We start from the raw sequence: 21,838 nt of genomic DNA, 5'->3' as shown, positions 1-21,838 counted from the left end.
AAAAAAAAAAAAAAAAAAAAAAAAAAAAAAAAAAAAAAAAAAAAAGGTCTTAGAGATCAGGTCTACATTTGATCAAAATGCAGCCCAGGGAGGCTGTGACTTGTCCAAGGTCACAGAGGTCAGAGTTAGAATCCGAACTCAAGTCTACAAATCCCGTTCCCTAGCCAATATTCCAACCACGTCTTCCCCCCCCCCATTCGGAGTTCAGGTAAAGGCTGGACTCTAGGGACAACGCCTGGGGATTCCATCCCTTTGGAAATTCAAACGTCCTTAAGGGCGTTTTCTCCGGCCGGACTACATTTCCCAGCGCGCCTCGCGCCACGGGCGTGAAAAGCGTGGTGACGTCGCGGAGACAGGAAATGGCTCGTGCGCAGGCGCACGAGGCGTCGCGGAGAGCGTGGAGCGGGTTGCCGGGACCGAGCGAGCTTGTGTCCTTGGAGGTAACTGTCGCTTTCTCCTTGGGCAGCGGAGGGTGGAGTAATAACAGTAATAACAACAGCAGGAATAATAGTAGCGAGGTGCTTTACGTGCAGTGGAGCCTGCCAACATCCCCGGGAGGGCGGGAGGGGCTGTGTCCTCCCCATTTTACAGGAGAGCAAACTGAGGCACGGAGCGGTGGAGTGACCGGGGCCCGGGGCCACAGAGGAAGCAGGTGCTGTTGCCGGCTCCGTGTGCACAAGTTAGGAAACTGAGGCTCACACAGGTGACGCGACCAAGGCAGGGTCACCCGTCGGGGAGTGTCAGAGAAGGATCCGAACCCAGGGCTTCCTGACTTCTCCAATCAGTCACTCAGCATTGATTAAGCACCTGCTGTGTGCCGGGCGCTGTACCAAACGCTGGGGATACAAATAAGAAAAAGAAGGGCGGCTAGGTGGCCCAGTGGATAGAGCAGTGGCCCAGGAGTCAGGAGGACCTGAGTTCAAATCCGGCCTCAGACATTTGACACTTACTAGCTGTATGACCTTGGGCAAGTCACTTAACCCCGATTGCCTCAGGGGGGGAAAAAAAGAAAAGAAAAAGACAAGCCCCTGCCCTCAAAGAGCTTGCAATCTAATGGGGTAACAGTATATAAACAAATATACACCAGGAAAGCTATGGACACCATCTGCTGGGCCGCCCTGCCCCTGAGCATCCTCTCCAAGCTCTTTCCCCTGCATCACGCTGCCCCAGAATTTGAGTTAAAGGTCGCTGATGTTACCTTTGACCTCAGAGGTCATCTAGTCCAGCCTGCTTATCTGACAGATGAGGAAACTGAGGCCCAGAGAAGGTGAAGCACCCATAGGTTGGCAGATCTGCAGCTGGAGGCAACCTCCCTTAGAGATTTTACAGAGGAGGAAACTGAGGCCTAGGGGACGTGAAGGGAATTGGTAATAAAATATCAGAAGTGGGATTTGTGCCTAGGCCCTCCCAACAGATACAGACTAGTGTGACCTTGGGAAAATCACTTAACTTGGAATGTTGCCTGTTATTACTATACCCCTCAAGGGATTGTTGTGAGGTTCAAATGAGACTGTGTAAAGTGTTTTGCAAACCTAAAAGTGTGTTTTCTGCACACACACACACACACACACACACACTCGCAAAATCTATCTGTCACCTCTATCTGTTCATCTTCATCTATCTACTTACTTATTTATAGCTATCCATCCACCATCAAACCATCTATCTGTCTGTCTACTTAATTGTTATCTATATCTGTCTATTTTCTGTCTTCTTACTATCTTCTCTATGTGTCTATCCATCTACTTACTATATCTTACCTAGATCTGTCTACCCATCTGTTTATCAGTCGATCTATCGATCAATGGATATAAATTCCTATATCAATCTATCTATATCTACATCTAAATTAATATAAGTTGATATATATACCGTATATAAATAAATAGCTTTTACATATCTATATATTTATAATTAATAAAGAGCAAGAGAAAGTAGCTTTATGTTGTGCAAACCATTGAACCATTGGGAGAGGGAGATGCTGAGGGCACCAGGAGAGAGAGATACAGAGAGAGAGAAGCTCGATACTGATTTTAATTAAAACTGTGATTTCACTGGTATAAGAATCATGACACGTTTTGTGTCTCTATTTTCAGCTCCTAATGAAATAGTTCCTGGCCTCAGAGAGCTTACATTCTATCAGGTGAGACAACATGTCAGTCTGTAAATAAATACAAAAGTGACATAAGATTTTTCCCTCCTATGGGAACAGCACTAGCATTTGGGAGATCGGGAAAAGCACTTGTAGAAACCCTCGTGTAGGAGGTGGCCTTTGAGCTTAACTTTGAAAGGAACCAGGGAAAGGAGAAGGTGCATTCCAGTCATGAGAGGGATGGGGAGACAAAGTCCCTTTATCTCTCTGGGCCTCAGTTTCCTCATCTGTAAGATGAAGGGCAGGACTAGATCAGTGGGTTCCACCTGCAGGAGAATTATTGCAAAGGAGGAATTCCCTAACTCCATTAATAAGAAACATTGATCCGATGTGCGGATGTAAAGTGACCTACATGGGACTTGAGGCATGGAGAGGCACAGAAATGGGCGAGATGGACTAGAGAAAAGGTCACTTTGGACTGGGGTTGGAATGAGGTGGAAGAGATAGGGGTCCCCTTCATTTTAAATGGATGTAGCCTACTCTGTTTTCTTCTCCTACATAGTGTTAAAGGGAAGCGTGAGAAATCTTTTAACCATGAGAAAGATTAAAAAAAAGAGCACTTTCCTTTCCAGACCTTGTCTACACCCTGTACGCCATGGCCCTGGCAGCAGTTGGGGTGGCTTTTTCCAGAGCGGTGCTGGCACACGCAGCTGCCTCCACCCGGCAGATGACACTTCAGAGTAAGTCATTTTTTTTGGACTCTTATGTGTTTTACTTTAAATAGGTCACAGCATCTCAAAGGCTTGATAGTGACCCTAACACCAAACCTGTGTCAGCAAACACAGAGTTAAGACCTTCTTCCCTTTGTTCTCTTCCTGTCCCCGTCCTCCTCTTCCTCACTCCTGCCTTGAGGCTGAATGAGACCAGAGAGGCCTACGCTGAGTAGTGGGGTATCTCCAATAAACTCTCTACGCTGGGCAGGGACACTGAGGTGTGGGGGTGGTGTATAGGACATTTTCAGGAACTATAAGCCTCTTTATGCCACAGTGTTTGTTAAGTGTCTGCTATGTAAAGTCCTTTTATCTCTCTGGGCCTCAGTTTCCTCATCTGTAAGATGAAGGGCAGGACTAGATCAGTGGGTCCCACCTGCAGGAGAATTATTACAAGGGAGGAATTAATAACAAATCCATTAATAACAACTATTGATAACAAATTTACATTAATAACTAATTTTGGCTAATTAACATTAGTAACAAGTATTGATCTAGCATACAAAGGCCCTTTGCATAAATATTATGGGATGAAGAGGGTTATACTCCACGAAAATGTCCTTGGTTTCGAGAGATTTACAGTCTAGTTGGGGAAATAACATATATAAAAGCAATCATGAATGAATGATGCAAGAGCATTCAATGTGCATGTATGTGTAACATGATTAAGAAAATGTAATTAAATGCTAACTTGTATGGAACAGATTAGAAGTTTTCTAGTTAAATTGACCCTCCTTGGTCTCATTACTATCATTGTTCTAACTAGTTGACAATTAATTAACTTGAGCAAATATTTAAAATTGACTGTCTTAAAAAGTGATTTATCGTATTTTCTGGTTTTCATTTTATATGAAAGGTGAACTTTTCTAAGAAAGCCTTTTCAGAAGTTAAAAAAAATAACCTTGGAAAGATTCAGGTTAAAAAACTAGGGTCCAAAATAGTGTTGGTAAGTGGGTGTTATGGGAGTATACTTTGAAAAGAAGCATTTTTGATTGGGTCTACATGAAGGAAAAAAATTATTTTTAAAAGTCTGTGCCATTGGGCCAGCTAGGCGGCACAGCGATAGAGCACTGGTCCTGGAGTCAGGAGGACCTGAGTTCAAATTCAACCTCAGACACTTACTAGCTGTGTGATCCTGAGCAAGTCACTTAACCCTGATTGCCACCCCCTTCCCCGCCAAAAAAAAAAGAGTCTGTGCACTCAGAATAAGGGGTAACATCTTTCCGTGTTATCCCTAGGATAGACTGTGTGGGGGTTCCTCAGGTATCCATGCAGTGACAAGATGTACAGAAGGAGGGCTGGCGGGAGGACTTGAGTGAACTACAGAGGATGGTGAAATGTACCTAGGGTGGCGGTCTGGATTAGGAGAAGGAGTCCCCCTGTCCTTGACTTCAGAAGTCCATTCAAGGATGAAGTTTAAATGTTCATGGAGCAGGAGCGTGTGCTGTTGCTGATTAACTCAATCTTCGTTGTTTGGGGCCTTTCCAGGAGGAGCTCTAGGCTGCATGTGTCATAAGTCGACGTATACGCCTCTTCCAGAGGACTACAATTGGTATGTATAATAATCTGCATGATACAGAACGAGACCTTAATTTCTGTTTGTGCCTCAGATGTAATCTTGGAAATAATTTAGTTACTTGTTTTGGTTTCTACTGTTTTCTTTCTTGGTTTTTTTTTTTTTCATTTTTCAGTAATGATTATGGTGGTTTTTGAACAAGCATGTTTACAAGCATTTGTTAATAAAAAATTACTGCCATTGTATTTTGCTGAATGCTCTTATTTAGACATAAATATGCTGCCAGAAATCCTCTTTATTCTTTTTGCAACAGTATTGTAGCTTTGGGAAAAAAATTAATTTCTCAATTTTGGTTCATGTCTAGTAGATTAAAAATAACTACTCAAACTATTAATAATTACATAATGTTTAGAAACTAAAATACATACTTTATTAAGCATTTTATTTTCATACATGTCAATAAAAATAGATCACCTTTGTGACTATTTTAGTAGGAATACTCACTGTACTCCATTAAAAAATGTGAATTGGGGCTAATATTCAAGAACTCACTTTTTTGGACCATTTTCAGGTTTTCTTAGGAGTTTTTGTTTGCATGTTTGGGAATACTATATTAAGAGCTGGGGAGGGGACCCGTAAGTGTCATCTAGTCCGATGCCTGTTTTTCACAGATGGGAAAAAGGGTATGAAAAGAGTAATTCACTTTCCCAGTCTCACACACAACCCCAGTCCATCAGGGAGACTAGAATTATAAATCCAGGCCTTCTGACTCCAAATCTGGTTCTCTTTCTACTCTTTCAGTGCCTTTCTAGTAAGTACATAACTCTCTTAAGTCAAAAGCTGCTTCAATTCAACTCACTAAACATTTTTTGCCAAAATTAATGTTTATTTTGTCAACATTTTAGAGTATTCCATCCTGAAATGGTGGTAAGATATTCTGACAGCATAGTTCATTTTTGTAGTCTTCAGTTGGCTAAAATAACTTTTTTTTAGCATTTAGTTTTTCGTGTTAATTCTTCTTCTTCTTCTTTTTTTTTTAAATTTTTAGACAGTTGGGGTTAAGTGACTTGCCCAGGGTCACACAGCTAGTGTCAAGTGTTTGGTCTGAGGCCGGATTTGGACTCAGGTTCTCCTGATTTTAGGGCTGGTGCTCTATCCACTGTGCCACCTAGCTGCCCCTTTTCATGTTAATTCTTAGCCATGGTTTCTTCCGTGATTGAAGTCAAAGCCATTGGAGCTAAAATGTCGCAGGTAATCTAAAGAAGACATTGGTAGCTGTAAAAATCATGCTCTTTTAGAATACATTTGTTGATTTTAAAGGCCCGGAAGCTGCTCTTGGAAGAGCTGTAAGATAGGAGAAAGATGTTGGTCGTTTCTTTTTCATAGGATGAGGAATTAAGTGATTTTGTGCCTAGAAAGTTGTGTGCATTTCTGGTTACCAGACCTCCAGAAAGAGAGGGTGAAGCTAGAGCAGGTCCAGAGAAGGATACTCGGGGACGGGAGTGGCCGTTAGGAGAATATGCTGAAAAATGAGGCCTGCTCACCCCACCTGAGAGGGGGGAACAAAGTCCGTAGAGTCATGGAGGGTGTGGAGAAGGTGAACACAATCTTTCACCAAATCACAGATGACTAGAATCAGGGGCGACCTCTTGGAAATTGTTGGAAGTAGGTTTGGGACGAATAAAGGAAGTTTGTACCATGGCTGGTACACAGTGGTGTTCTTTTCCCACTAGGTGGTACATCTAGAAATATAAACATTTTAAATATAAACAGGATGAAAATGCAAATGGGTTTTGGACCAGTTTAGATAGTCATGGATCTCAGGGTGGTTGCATAGACATGGCCCGAAGTGTTGCCCTCTTTTCATGTGGGCCCAGTGGGCTAACTGCTCATTTAGCATTTTTCTTCCTCATCAAATAATTTTAGATTAATCACTTTTAATTTTACGACACAGGTCCGTTATGTCCCGTATACAGTAAAATGCTTTTCTTTTACAGCAAAGTGGAACTCGCGCTGTCATCAGATGGCAGAACGATCATCTGTTACCATCCTTCTGTGGACGTTCCTTATGAGCACACCCAAGTAGGTCTACGTTTCTTACTCTTTGAATCACCGTAAAACCATATCTTATGGTGACAGAAGAAAGTAAAGTGGGAGGGGAAGGCAGGGTTCTCTGCTTTCAGCTGAGCTTTGTTTTAGGTCATTACTTATAGCAGACCTGAGGCTACCAGGTGATGTCGCCGGCAGCTCGTGAAAACGCACTCTCGAGAACAGAGGCGTTTATCATTCCACTGTGGACTCTCTTCATCATGCTGCATCTGTGGTATTTTGTTACGTTTTGGCCGCCATGTTTTAGTGATGTGTTTGGGCCTGTTCTGTAGAGAGCTCTGTCAAGGCATAGGAAAGTCACAAAGTTTATATGACGCTTTCCACTCTTTTGAAGTTTGCTGTCTAACAGGGAGCTGACACAGACCCCAAAAATGACAATATACAATATTATATGATAATCAGAAATTAGATCTTTTTAAAGTGCCTTCTCTATGCAAAGCACTGTGCTAGGCCCTGAAATTAAAATATGAAAAACAGTCCCTCACCTCCAGGAGCTCCAGTCCATTGGGGCTATGACATGTACCTACAGAGGCATGATATGAAGTAGAGCACAGTAAGAGAAAAGAAGGGATGCCCAGAAAGATCTGTCTGAGATTAGAGTAGAAGAGAACAGTTCCAGCGGGGGATCCTGGAAGACCGGAGCAGGAGGCATCTGAGCCCATGAGGTGGGGCCGATTCACGTAATGAGACTGAGGAACAGCCAGTGGGAGAGTTTGGTTGGAATGTAGTGGGCAGTGTGGACCAGCGAAAGTAGACAGGAGAGTTAGGTTGGAGCCGGATGTCAAGGGTCTTAAATACCAGTTTAAGGAGTTTGAATTTGAGCCTTTAGGCTGTAAGTTATTGAATATTTTTGAGGAGGGGAGTGACTTACTCAGACCTGTGTTTCAGTACAAAGGATCCAAGATTTTGTTCATGTGGGTGCTCCACAGACACACACTGTTGTTTTCCATGCCTTTGTAGACATCCTTTTATGAATTTCCAGAACCAAAAAATTCGCCTGGGTTCATGCTTGCATGACATCTATATAGCCCATTACTGGCAGCATACTTGGAGACTTACCTGCTTGGTGGGTCCTGTTAGAACCCATCACCTGCTGGGATGGCCTTTAAGAACCCAGGGTCACCTCCATGCCCCATGGAGCATCTGAATAGTGTTAGTGTAGAATCAGGTATGAGAAGGATCAATTGGAGGAAGGGATTGGGTACCAAAGGAACCAAGGGGATTTCACATCTGATTGGATGTAGGGAGTAAGGGGAAGGGAAAAGTCAAAGATGGCAGGTTTTGAGTTTGGGGGATTGACATGATAGTGAGCATGATGGTGGTGGTAGACAGATTGGAGAGGAGGGCCAGAGAGGGGTGGGCTTCTAGGAGTGTGGATAATGAGATCTGCAGGTTCGTGGGACTGCAGAGATGCTTTCGTGCAGATACTCATTTTACCGAGGACAGAACTGAGACCCAGACATGCTTTGACTGGCCCAGAGCCAGGAGGCTGACCCTGGTCTTCTGACTCCAGGGTCCAGCAGGCAGTTGAGTGACCAGAGCTCAGGGTGAGAGAGGGATTTGGGAACTGTCTGTGCAGAGGTGATTATTGAAAGTGTGGACTTGGAGGAGAGCCATCTCTGAGATGGGAAGAAAAGAAAGCCAAGGATGGAAAGTGCTGAGGAGCATCTGTGTTCAGGTATCCCATCATGGGGTGGGAGGAAGACCATCGAAGGAGACCACGAGGGCGCACCTAGACAGCGGGTTCAAGAGGGAGCAGTTTGGTGGACTACAGGGGAAGAGAGGGAGAATGCAGTAGTAGGGGTATCGACTGTGTCAGATGGGATGTAGTTTGTGTTGCAGAAGGGTCAAGGCGCATAAGGATGGTGGAAGGCCATGGACTGGACGTGTAACAGACTGTTGAGGACCTGGAGAGGGCGGTTCAGTGGAGCTGGTGAGGTTAGAAGCTGAATTGAAAGGACTTGAGGGGTGACAGGTGAGGACGCGGAGGCAGTCAGCGCGGACTCTTTCTGGAAGTTTATCCTGAAGGGGAGACAATAGCTTGAGTTGCCACCAGGCCTGAGGAAAGGTTCTTCCAGCGTGGGAGGAATCTGGAGCAAGTTTGTAGGTGGATGGGAAAGAAAGGCCAAGTAGAGAAGAGAGGCGGACACAGAAAGGCTTTATAAAGTCAGTGCTCCGTGAGTCTGAGGGGGGCTTGTCACTCCTGGAGATCTCGGAGGGTCTGTGCAAGAGGTCACATTAACATTGGACTTGGAAGGAAATTAGTAATTCAGCAAGTAAGGGGAGGGAGGACATTCTAAACAGAAGGCAAAAGTGTGGAGGTAGGAAAGCAGAGTACAGTAGGAGACCCAGAAGTGTGTGAGGAGTCTGTAGAGATGGCAGGGCGTCAGTCTTGCCCCAGGAGCGCTCACTGCAGGAGCTGGAGGAGTTTAGCCAGGGAAAAGTCTTTGTCAGAGACAACATGACAGCCTGAGGTAAGCGGGAAACAGAATGTAAATTCCTTTGTCCAACTACAGGTCTGAGACGGTTTTTTCTGCAGAAGCAGGGTCTTGTTCTCCTGATTAGCTTTATGAGGGATCCCTTATAAGTTCTGAACTTTCTCTAAATAATCTCGAGTGTGAGTTTAATTAGTTTATTGGTTAATTAGTTAATTAGTCCTCTCGTGTTTATACTGTTATTTGCAGACTAGACCCCTTTGAATCTCAGTGTCCCAAAATACATATCCTAAATCCTCCTGCTTTTTCCCCTTCCTCCCTCCCCTCTCCCTGCCCCTGCCCCCAAACTTGAACCCTGGTGAAAGTAGGGAAGATAAATGCACATTGATTTTATTATAGTGAACATTATTTTCATCCATAAATCTTCTGATAAATTTGTGCTATTCACTTAACCACCAATAAATCGTAGTTGAAAAATATTGATTAATCTGTATGTTTTCATTCAAATAAGCCACCTCAGACTGTACTCCCAGGGTGTTTCTTTAAATCAGCTGGAGTGCCTTTGGCCACGTGGATGCTTGAAAAGCTTTTTCCAGTTCTGATATTTTAGGAAAATGAAACTTAGTCTGGGGACAGTTAGTAAATAACTGAAAAAGAATGGGTTGGCTCTTTTAGTTATTAGATCAGTGTAATTATGTACCATGGATTTGAACATAGAAAATTTTTTGACAATAAAAAACTTCAGAATTACAGATTTTTAAAGGCCAACATTCAGCCTTACTCTGTTTTAGGAGCAGCTGGGTGGTGCAGTGGCTAGAGCAGTTGGCCTGGAGTCAGGAAGACTGGAGCCTCAGAGACATACTAGCTGTGCAACCCTGGGCAGATCACTTAACCTCTGTTTGCCTCAGTTTCTTCAACTGTGAAATGGGGATACTAATAGCATCTACCTCCCAGGGTGGTTGTGAGGATCAAATTGCAATAATATTTGTTTAAAAATTGTTGTAAAAGTTTTAAAAATTAAAAAAAAAATTGTGAAATAGCATTTGTAAAAAAAAATTAGTCCGGTATTTGGCACATAGCAGGCACTATATAAATGCTTATTTTCCTTCCTTCCCCCCTTTTTCCTATTTTACTAGAATTTTTCACATGTTCTCTCTTTGAGGTTCAGCCAAGTAGATGAAACAGTGCCTGAGAATCAGATAATGGTTCGATTTCTGAGTATGCCAGAGGCTCATCGTGTGACTTTAAACAAATCATTCATCACAGTGTTTTTATCTTTATTTAAAAATAAAAATATTTCCCATCTTCTTACAATTAGGGAGATTTATTTTATGTTGGACCAATCCTACTGCTGAATAGTGAGAAAAATGTTAATTTTTGAGGTGAATTGGCTCTTTGAAGCTCTTAGTCAAGTTTTCCTTGCATCTGGAAGCGAAGCCCCTGCAGGGTCTGGCCCAGCACCGCTAAGCTCCATCACACCTTAGCCAGGAGATGGATGGATGTTTGCTGCGGTGTCTCTGTTAAAGAGCCCCAGCTGCCGGTTCTTGTGGTCTAGTCTGTTCAGAGCTCCAGGACGGAGTCTGAAAGCCACCTCCTGCCAGACACAAAGGCGTCGTCCTAAAGCCATCGAGTCCAGCCTCTCTCCCCAGCGGACTCCTGGTGATCCCTGGAGCCTCCTGCCTTTTTTCTGCTCTCTCGTTGTATTTGCTCTCACCTGAGGGGCCGCCTGCCCTTTCTGATGATCCAGACCTTGTCCTTTGGATTCCAGGACAGCACTTGAGAAGAAGCCTTCCCTGACCAGCTCTTCCCCTCCCATTGGCCTTTCCTTCATTTGTCTTTATCACATACTCTCCACCCCTCCTTTCCTTGTTCTCCTCTCTGTTTGTCTTGTGTCCCCTTGGGGTCCCGAGGAGACCCTGGGTCCTTAAAGTCTCTGCCCTTGGAGGGCCACTTGGAGCAGGGCTCTGTTGGGTTGGAAAGGCTGGGCAGCATACATGTTGTTTGGCAAGGCTCATCACTGGATTGGCTGCAGGGCAGTAAATTACTCGGCAACAGCAGCTCCAAGACCTTTTTATAAATTAGAGGGAATTGCTGCCTGGGTATCCTCACGTTGATGAAGTGAAATGAAGAACTGAAGACGTGTATTTCTCTTAATTCTGTAACTCAGGCTTGCAGGACGTATGGCCTGCCGGTGGTATGTTGTGCAGGCCTTTCTTACATCCCCTACATTTTTAGTGGGCTGCCCACAATCCTTTCACTGGCCGAAAGCGGCCCGTGGGCCAAGTGTTGTACGGGCCTGCCTTACCTAGATGGTAATCTTATGTCCTATAGGCCCCATAGCAACGAGTCCAGTGTTACTGTATGTTGTTAACCTGCCATTTAAGGACTTTGTGGGCAAACACATTAAAGTTAAGAATTCTGTTGTAAATCAGGTAATTGTAAGTTCAAGAAAAACTGCCTCATTTTTTATTGCATCAGAGTATATCTGGCTTTTCTTAAAACACTTTTTTTTGGTGATGATTTTTTCATCTACATTATCATTTTATGCTTTACATACAAATGATCATTTTTGCTAGTAGGGGGATAATGTTTTTGGGGGGGAATCTTCCTTAGGTCCCCTATAAGCCTCGATTATATCTTTCAGGTGGAATGCCTTAGATAAAAAAATAATAATTATGGTTTTTTCTATGAAGGATAAATATTGGTCTGATAGTTGAAAACATTGATGTTTATTGATTCTGTTGTTGTTGACTTGTTTCAGTCGTGTGTAATTCTTCATGACCCCATTTGGGGTTTTCTTGGCAAAGATCCTAGAGTGGTTTGCCATTTTCTTCTCCAGCTCATTTTACAGATGAGGAAACTGAGGCAAACAGGGTTAAGTGACTTGGCAGCTAGTAAGTATCTGAAGCTGAGTTTGAACTCAGGTTTACCTGACTGCAGGCCCAGTACTCTATCCACTGTGCCACCTAGTGCCTCTTTCAATATTACCAACAGTTTTAAGATATTGTGTTTATGAAAGATTGGTATTGAGTCTCACATCTCAATGAGAATTTTTGCATTTAACTAAGCAACTAATGTTCATCCTTAGTAAGTATAAATTAAGGTAATAAGGATTTTTTCATTTGAAAAAAATTCAACAAATAGATGGTGGTATGAAAAGAAAAAATTTTCCTGAGTCTTTGAGAAATTAGATATATCCTAAAACTTTGTACTCACTGCTTTATCAGGAAACTAACCTTTACCACTTAAACACTATGACCTAGTGAATTAACAAGTTAACTGTAGAAGTTATTAAATTTAAAAAAAAGAAGTTATTAAATAATGGCTGGAATTTCTCTTATTTTGATATGGTGAACTCATTTGTTGCAGCCCATAATTAGACCAGATCCTGTGGATAACCAAGAAGAAACACATGATCAAATGCTGAAAGCCAGATTAAAAGCAGACGGTGACACTGCTCAGCAAGGGCCTATGATAGAAGAGCTGAGTAAACTTTTCTTCACTACCAAACACCGCTGGTACCCTCATGGACAGTGAGTATTTTCTTTAAAAAACAAAATGCAAAAAATATTCTAGATGAACTAAAGAATGATGCTTGGTAGTTATTGCGTTAATATTTTACAAACTAAAAGATTATTTTCCTAAAGTGGTGTTCTCTCACTTGAGAAAATCAAAGCAGTAGTGATATAGTTCTAGGGAGATATGATAATAATCAGCATGCATTTAGTAAGTGCCTACTGTGTGCCAGGCATTCTGCCATGTGCTGTGGATACACACAAATGAAATAGACTATGAATTCAGGTTGCTTACATTGCATGGGAGGGATGACAACATATGTAAGTATATACAAAATAAATAAATCAATATGAGGCCTTTCTTTTGGCAAGAGGTTGGAGGTCAAGGCACTGGCTGGTAGGGAGAATGGGAGGTGTTTCATGTAGAAGATAGTTTTTGAGTTGAGCTTTGAAGGAAACTAGCGGGTCTCAGAAATGAAGGTGAGATGGAATACGTGGTTGGGGGCAGCCTGTGAGGGGGTATCTTGTGTGAAGAGCAGAAGGAAGGCCAGGCAGACCTGGAGATCGGGAGAAGCAGCAGGAATTTATAATGAGGCTGGAAAGACAGATTGGATCCAGGTGGTGAGGGCCTTTAAATACCAAACAGACAAATTTATATGTGATCCTCGGGGAAAACAAGCAGACCCTGGAACTTGACGACTAGTGGAATGACATGGTCAGACCTGTGCTTTAGGAAGATTACTTTGGCAGCCGTTTGGAGTCTGAATTAGAGGGGGTGAGACCCGAGGCAGAGAGACCAGTCAGGAGGCTGCTGCATTAATCCGGGTGTGGGGTGGCGGCCATGAGAGTGGACGGTGTTGTGGAGAGAGAAAAGGCGAGATCTGGCTCGTGGATGAGTGAGAATGAGGAGCTGTGGAGAACACACATCCCATTAACCCTGATGTTGATGGTCTATGAGTGGAGAACTCCTTGACTGGGGATTTGGGACAAGCTCTAGCAAACTAGGGGTAGTCTCAGTATCCCACACGTTAATTTTGAGTGCTAGCTTACACATGATAACTGAAGCTAAATGTCAGAATAACATTTTTCTTAATTTTCTAATGGAATCTTGCCAAAGCTCGTAATGAAAGCTGGCAAGAGTCCTTGAAGTTGAAGAAGATTATTCTTTTTTGAAAATTCTGTGAGGTGTTCATTTAGCATTTTGATTTTTATTCATTTCCCTAGTAAATGATTTATACAGTCATGGTGAGATGCTGTTTAGTTTTCGGCATACTGTAGACAGCGAGCTTTGGACTTGGAGAGGATTCAGGGATGGACGGAGAATTGATTCATTAGCATCCATCTAATAGCTTTAAGAATTTTCAAGAATACATCAAGAAACGGAAGGAATTGGATGAATGCAGAAAACGAGACTTTACACGTTTTAGGAAACATAGAGCTGCAGTATCTGAATTGGTGTCATGTTTGCTGATACCCAAAGTTTGATTCCATTGCTTCTTGGCACCTGTCTGGCCTTGCTTTACAGGTGCTGGCCATAACTAGCTTTCATCTTTTACGTTTTTGGGAAGTTTTCTTCAAAACGTTCCTTAAAAGATACTTTCCCCCTAACACTTCCTAATGATAGCGATTCTTCAGGACTCAGCTCTGAGCCTAGTTTTCTGGTCGTATCCCATGGCCTGGTGAAATTCATGCTCATAGCTGGGAGTATCTATTGACCGATCACATGCTCGTTTATCTCTCCACCATTTTTCTTTTTTTTTTTCTTTCAGTCAAATTCCAAATACCTCTTTCTGCAAGAAATATAATGAACTCCTTTGCTTGATGTTTTAAGGCTCCTACCAACCTCTCAGCTTTATTTGATACTACCCCCCTGTTGTACTATGGTCAGACCACACCACCAGCTGTTCCCATCACTTGATATGCCATCTCTTGCCTTCATGTCTTTGCACAAGGCACTACCCATGCCCATATGCACTGCCCACTCCTCTCTGCCTCCCAAAATGTTCCTTGATATAAACTGGGCCTTATTCAGACTGGTCTGTCTGGTGCTTCAGGGTTAGAATTGGAATGAAATGAAATCATTGTAGATCAGAGGTGTCGAATTTGAAGCCAGGCTGAAAGAGGCCACAAAACTCCAGTGTTGCCTGAATCTGGATTAATTGTAATTGAAAAATGTTTAGCAAAATAAGTCAAAATACAGTACAACCTAGATGATGTTAACTTGTGGTTTTCTGAGTCAGTATGCAGCCTGCAGGGATCCCTTTCTATTTGGGTTTGACACCACTGTTTTAGATCAATTTAACATTAACAGAAGAAAGTTTATTAAGTCATAGCATGCAAAGGATGCTGTGCAAGGCTGCATCATCGATTCCTGTGGGGCAGCTTCCCTGTGTCTGGGTGTGCAGGTCAGAAGCCCAAGGCAAGGAGGAAAGAACTCCTGAGTCCTTGTGGTCTGGCTTTCCTACTGAGGCCACCAGGAAGCTAAAGCTTCAGCAAAGGTTTAAATCTTGGTCCTCTTGGCCAGTTAAGTTTTAGGGATGGTTTCAGTACTCTTAAAGGAAACTCTCCTAGTCTGTGTGGGGTAGGGCCCTGGGAAGTATTGCTGCTTCGAAAGTGCAGCTAAGGCCTTCTACCTTCTGGGAAGCCCTCCCTGATCCCTGTTGTTGGATTGACTTTCCTTCTCTTTTTTCCTTGTATTTATTTGTATATAAGCTTCGTGTCCCCTAGGAGAGCGTGAGCTCCTTGAGGGCAGGGACTATGTTGTTTTACTCATTGTATCCCCAATATTTAGCAAAGCGCCTAAAGTAGGCTTTTGAGAAGTGTTTCCTGAATTGAATTGAGTATCAGCTTCAGCATGACAAATGTAACTTCTTCCCTTCTAGAAATTTCTCCCTTTTTAGCTTCTTTCTACACAGCTTATGCTGCTGACTTGCCTTTCCCATAAGTAAGGAATCTGGAAAGACTTTGGTTTTGTAAAACTCCTTACTGTCACAAAATCATGTCCTCCCTGTTCTCATACGAAGTCCATTAAGAGATCCTGCTCGTCCTTTCTACAGACCTCATTTTATACTTGTCCCTTCCTTTAATACTGACGTCACCAAGTCATTTGTCCAAGCCCGGGCCCTCTCTGGCTTGGTCTGTTGCAGCTCTCTCCTCACTTGAGTCTACGTCCCATGGGCTGAGCATTTGTAAGTAGATGAGGCCAAAATCCTGTTCCCAACTCTGTTCCAGGGTTATTTTCTCCTCTTAATTACTGGGCTCTTCATTCACTATTTTTTCCCCCAGTGTCATGTTTGTTTTCCTCTGTAGTACAGTGTCCCATTTAAGTTGTATTTGGGGTTTATCTTTTCCCTCTTCCCGCTCCATTTTCATCATAAAGCCCTCTTGATTAGATTCTTCAGTCTCCAGCCAAACTTATTCCACGTCCTGAGGAGATTTATTCAAACTCTGACCAGGAGCCCAGTGTTCTCAAAGCCAAAGTCCAGAAAATTAAATCTTGCTCTTTTTCACCATTTGTGTTCATATGTTTATAAGTCATCATCAGTTTGACCATAGGACTTTGACAGTTGGAGGTTTTTTGTTTGGGCTTTTTGGTGTTGCTTAACCACTCCTGTACGTTTGCATGGAGTTCTAGTGATGCTGGACCAGAAGATGTGGCTGTGTGTGATTCGTAGCACTTCACACCGTGTGCCTCGCACGTGGGGCAGAGATGCGCATCACTGAGCGACTGAGCTCCTGAATCACCTCTGTTCTTCTCCTGTGCCTCCCGGGGGTGGGGTCCCCCCGCTTTCTTCTGTCCCACTTTCATGAACTTCCTGTTCTTGGCATTCCATCTCTTGTCATAGTCTGCTCGGCCCAAGCCATTCTCCTTGCCCTGAGTGTGTTGCCTCCTCATCCTAGTCTTTTAGAAGCCTTATCCTCCTTCAAGGCCCAGCCCAGCTGCCATCTTCTTCCCAAAGTCTTCTCTCCAGCTTATCCTCTACCATACCTCTAAAAACTCTTTCCCCTGGAAGCTCACAACTCCTAGACTTAACATGTTGGAAGTGTCCCTCACTCCTGCAGCATCTTCCTCTGATTGGCTGGTTCCTTCCAGAGCCTCCATTTTAAGGAACACAGGCTAAGGCTAGCTGTGTATTCATTCCTCTCCAGGATACATTCCTGGCTCTCCAGGATACACTCGTGGCTCTCCTGGACTTCCTCTACGATACCTTTGTTCTTAATAATTCCTTGTTGACTTGACTATTTTTACGTTCATACCACTGACTCGTCAGAGTGAAGATCAGAGTGAGTAACATGCTAGAAGAATAATGAGAAAAAGTTATGCCATACACTTGAAACAACTTGGTCCTGAATGATTAAAATCAGTTCTGGCCAAAAAAAAAAAAGTGCAAAGTTTTACAAGTGTAAACCAATTTGACATCACAAGTATGCCAGAAGACCCTAGAAAGAAATTCTGATAGCAGTCACTTGACTCACTCACTGAGCAGACAGAAATAATGGCTAAAAGCAAGACCAGTCTAACTTACATACTTGTTTGTGTAAAATCTTACCAAGGTGTCTGATGTAATGCCTAAGAGCAGAGAAAAGCAATGAAGGGTAACATGAGTTTTTAAAAAAACTCAGTAAGAAATCCAACTAAGCAAAGTCATCCTGAGGATGTTTTAGGCAGAAAATAGGAGGACGATAAACAAGAAAAATGGAAAAGATTCATAAAAATTTTAATAACAAATGTTTTTACCTACTAGGATAATAGAACCGACACATTTGGGACCTAACATCACAGCCTCAATATTCTTTTAGAGGAGGCAGAAAGAGAAGAAAGATAGGAAAAACAGCTGGGTTGGACCAGGACTTTATGGAGAGAAGATGACAGAATTGTTGGGCGGTGGCTTACGACATAAAGTGTAGCCGATACGGGAGCTGTTGAGAAAAATGTCAGAGTTTTATTCTGTTTTGTTTTGTTTTGTTTTTTGGTGAGGCAGTTGGGGTTAAGTGACTTGTCTAGAGTCACACAGCTAGTGAGTGTTACATGTCAGAGGTCAGATTTGAACCCAGGTCCTCCTGACTTCAGGGCCAGTATTCTCTCCACCGTGCCACCTAGCTTTTTATTCTGAAGTTTTATTCTGAAAAAAAGGTGACCCTGACAATGTCAGCAACCCTGAGCCTGTGTGCCTGCTTTGTGGTCTATTGAAAATCTTTGTGAGGGTCATCCTCATTTCATCAAGGGCAACCTTGATAAGGGAAGGTCATCAGTAGGGTTAGCAGGATTTTTGGAATGGACATTCTACAGAGGACATGATATATAGCAGGAAAGTCACAAATGGACCACTTTTACTTTGTACTGTTGACTGACAGGTGTCCAGAAAATAAGTTCCAGTGTGTTTACTGTGCATCTATTATGGAAAAGCATTTGTTTTGGTAGGCAAGGCTCTCTTCCAACAATGCCCCTCTCATTCATTTGCCAGAACCATTCAGGATTGTTATTTGAAAGATATTACAACAGAAATAACCCTCGCTATTGATACCTCTGGTCAAAAACATCACGTGAAGCATCAAACAGGGGTACCTACCTTCTCAAAGTGTTTGGCTTTGTGGCAGATGAGATCCAACATAGAGCCCAAGTTGAAGAGGGATTTCCTGTGGATGGTGAGGGCCTCCATCTGCTCCTGTTTTCAGATGACATCGTTCTGTTTGCATCAAACCCTGGAACTGGAACGTTGTTGAGCCTTGTGGAAAAGATGTGTAACCACTCGAGAGAATGTGACAGGCAAGATCGAGTGGATAGGAATGTCCATTGTCCGGCTTGTATGCAGTTGAATGGACAACCTGTAGAGCTTGCCCTTCACTGTATATATTTGGGACAGACTGTACAGAGAGGTTACCAGTTGGGCCCAGAATTAAAGAGGAGGAGAGCAGGCTGGATTGCCATTAGGGAGTTGCAGACCTCCTTTGAGAACCCCAAGTTTCTCCTGGAAACAAAAAACTGTCTCTTAAAAATTCTCCCAGTGTTGCATGGCTACAAGACATGGAACACAGTAAGGCCAAAAAACTGAAAATGAATGTCACGCAGAGGGCAGTGGGGCTGCCCCGACATGGTGGCTGTGAGCAGGCTGCAGTGTCTGATCAGGAGGAACGTGGAAGAGGAGGAAGATATAACATCATCAGGGAAACCTAAGGTGCAAAGAAATGGACTAGTTGTGTGGGAAGGGCAGGGTGTGCTCCATTGGTATCATTGAGACGGCACGATCGAGTGAGGAAGGCCCTCCGGCACTTGGGGTTCTTACTGCCTTAGTGACCCCCAAGAAGGGATTACATTTTCCCAGAATTCCTATCTTAAGATAATAACAATTATACCCTAACTTGGGTAATGTGGTATATTTAGTATCTGAATACACACACACACGCACACACACACATACATAAATAAATCATTAAGTTTTACTGATCTATATGTATATGTGTATCTATATATATATTTACACAGACTCATGTATGTGTGTACATATATACACAAACATACACATGTATATGCATACACACATATATGTGTGTATAAAAGAGACTATGCCACAGCAAACAAATCTACATTTTATTGGATAGCCAATCCAAAATAACACATCTTTACCAGGATATGTTTTTCTTCTTTTCAAGGTATCATCAGCGGCGCAGAAAGCTCCATCCTCCCAAAGAGAGATGATTTTGAGACACTAATATAGTCATCATTTACTGTCAGAGAAAATGTCATCTTTGTTTATCTCACTGCTTGAAGAAATGAAATAAGAAGTATTTCCTGATGTTATATGAGGAAATTTTAATAAATTTTTTTTCTAGATTTTTGATTATATTTTTGTTCATATATCAAATAATCTCCAGACTTGGCATTCTGATTTAAAGACACCTGATTGAGTTAATTCCCACTTGCCACATTCCACTGCATTTTATAAGATATCACAGCTCAGTCTTATCATGATAATGCTATAAACACAGAGAAAAAAACAATTTTAAAAAGGGGAATGGCTGTTCTTCATCAAAAGATCTTATCTTGCCTTTGAGAAAAACTCATAAAGTTTCGTATGAAAGTCACAAATCAACTTTCTTGTTCATCTAAGTATTGAAAAGGTGATTGCTTCCCTGATATTTATTGGAAAAAAAAGTAACTGCTGAAATTTTTTTTTTCTGGAAAGGGATTTAACTCCCCCTCCCAATATAACATTTTGCTGGTTTAAGAAAATGTGTAGAATGAATCACAGTGTTTTCTGTAACTCTCTGGTTAGAGCATAAATGTTCTCACATTTATGTTCTAACTGCCTTTTTCATGAAAATGTAAAATTACAACCTCATTTGTCTTCACTAGTCGGGAAGGGCTTGTTAACATATACTCTTTCCAGCATTTCTTTTGGGGAGATAACCAGTCTTTCAAAGAGACAGAAAAGTGTCCACATTTAAACTCAGCAAAGACTGAAAGAAAACTAAAATGAAAAGTTTTTAATGGGAAGAGGAAAATCAGGTTTGTGGCAGGTATATTTAGATTTCGATGGGAGCAGTACTTACTGAAACAGTACTTTATGCCTAGTTTGAATAAGAAAGCTGTCGCCTTTGAAAGGCTTGCAAGTCATAGGCGGTTAATAAGTATTTGGTGAATTAAAGTCAGGGACTGTGATCAAGAATAACAAAGGAAATGTTATATCACCACTCTAGTTGGTTGCCAATAAAAGTGTCAAAAAAAAGTCAACCTGGTTGATTTTTTTTTTGTTAGATCAAATACATCTCTCTCTCTCTCTCTCTCTCTCTCTATATATATATATATATTTTTTTTAGGCAATTGGGGTTAAATGACTTGCCTAGGGTCACACAGCTAGTAAGTGTCAAGTGTTTGGTCTAAGGCCGTATTTGAACTCAGGTCCTCCTGACTTCAGGGCCTGTGCTGTATCCACTGCACCACCCAGCTGTCCCTTTATTTTTTTTTAAACTAAAGAAAAAAACTAGTAACCTTTCAAGTTTCCAAAACAAATTTGATATTTGAATCATTTGCTAGGTTGAAATACTGTTGAAGTTTAGGGGTACTGAGACCCCAAAGTCACTACACGTGGGTCCTGCCTGAATGAATTCAACCCAAGCCTTCTTTCAGCCAAAGACAAGGCTTATTAAAGATCTGCCATATTGACCACACTCTTAAGAATCTAAGCATTTGTATCACTAATTCAAGTAGGCCAGATCTTAAGAATCTGAGCCCTTGGCTCGATTATAAGAATCTGAGCACCTTAAAGGAGGCCAGACGGACCTTATATACAGAAAGACTATGGATGGGATCTAGGAGTAGCCAAGTACTTTGGGGTGACTGGAGGAGGGATCTAAGGAGGATCTGGATGGGAGTGGCCAGTAAGCGGGGGTGATTGTGAGGTAACAGAACTCCAGGGATCTGGACCATGTGGCCTAGGGAGAATGGAGTCTAGATAGGGTTAAGGGTGGGAAGGGGCCAGGGGCAGTCAGGAGGTAAGAGAACAGAGGGAGATTGAGCACTACAATGAAAGGCCAGTTGAGTGGATTATAGCCTCAGGCAAACACCAGAGATTCGGCCATGTGGGAAAGTCCAGGGCTTTTTTGGGGTCCAGATCCAAAGACATGTCTTTTCCTTTTAGGGATTCAGATCCTATCCCCATCAATATGACCTTGGGTAAAAAATAATTTATTTGTGCTTTGGTTTCCTTTGCTTTAACATACGGGAACAGTAGTTACCCACAGACTTGTTTTAAGGAAACCTTTATGTTAACTTTAAATCCCTAGAAAATTTGAGTTGTTGGCGTGTGTCTTGGTCAAACAGTTGCTATACATACTTAAAAATTTGATTTCTTTTTGGCCAAAAAGGAATGTTTAGTTTTATTTCAGGCTAATAGCTATCTAAAAATCTCCAGATGGACCTAAGGTAAGCCATAATGGGCACAGGCTAACATTGTCTTTTCTTGAATGAGAGTTCCCTTGGCAAGATTAGATGCAAATGAAGTCACTGTTTCATTCTTAAAGAGCAATGTCCATAGAACCACCAGAGGGCACTCTCATCTAGTGAGTGTTCAGCATCTTCCACCAGTAGAACCAAAAGAAAAATCACTTTAAATAGTAGGCTTAATTGATTGTGAATAATTGGATATTAAATAATCATTGTTGGGGAGGACCGAGGTGCAAAATAGGGGCCTGGTAAATATTCATTGACTTGAATCCTCCAACATTGGAATATGAGACAAATTTAACAACTTATTCTTCAGATAGTTGGGCATCACTTGGATTCTGGGGGTTAAAATGAGTTTTAGCAATTAAATCACAGAGTCTGAGAATCCGAAGACATCTTATCTAATTCAACCAATACCTGGAAGGGATACCCACCCTACAATTCCTGGCATGGTCGA

At 42.3% G+C, this 21,838-nt stretch overlaps 1 protein-coding gene across 1 annotated transcript in view; it reads left to right on the top strand.

The window, feature by feature from the left end:
- MRPL42 (mitochondrial ribosomal protein L42) overlaps positions 1 to 19,269 on the top strand; it is a 21,060-nt gene extending 1,791 nt beyond the window's left edge. The window contains 7 exon segments of the mRNA XM_027842507.1: positions 308 to 440; positions 2,725 to 2,832; positions 4,351 to 4,414; positions 6,376 to 6,460; positions 12,292 to 12,435; positions 12,437 to 12,455; positions 19,089 to 19,269. Coding sequence (XP_027698308.1) covers positions 308 to 440; positions 2,725 to 2,832; positions 4,351 to 4,414; positions 6,376 to 6,460; positions 12,292 to 12,435; positions 12,437 to 12,455; positions 19,089 to 19,153 — 618 coding nt within the window. The 3' untranslated portion in view covers positions 19,154 to 19,269.
- The last annotated feature ends 2,569 nt before the right edge of the window (positions 19,270 to 21,838 follow it).

The sequence above is a fragment of the Vombatus ursinus genome, unplaced genomic scaffold, assembly GCF_900497805.2.
Source record: "Vombatus ursinus unplaced genomic scaffold, bare-nosed wombat genome assembly UNPS02014874.1, whole genome shotgun sequence".
Classification (NCBI taxonomy): domain Eukaryota; kingdom Metazoa; phylum Chordata; class Mammalia; order Diprotodontia; family Vombatidae; genus Vombatus; species Vombatus ursinus.
The sequence above is the reverse complement of the archived record's forward strand: the minus strand, read 5'-3'. Positions and strand labels throughout refer to the sequence as shown.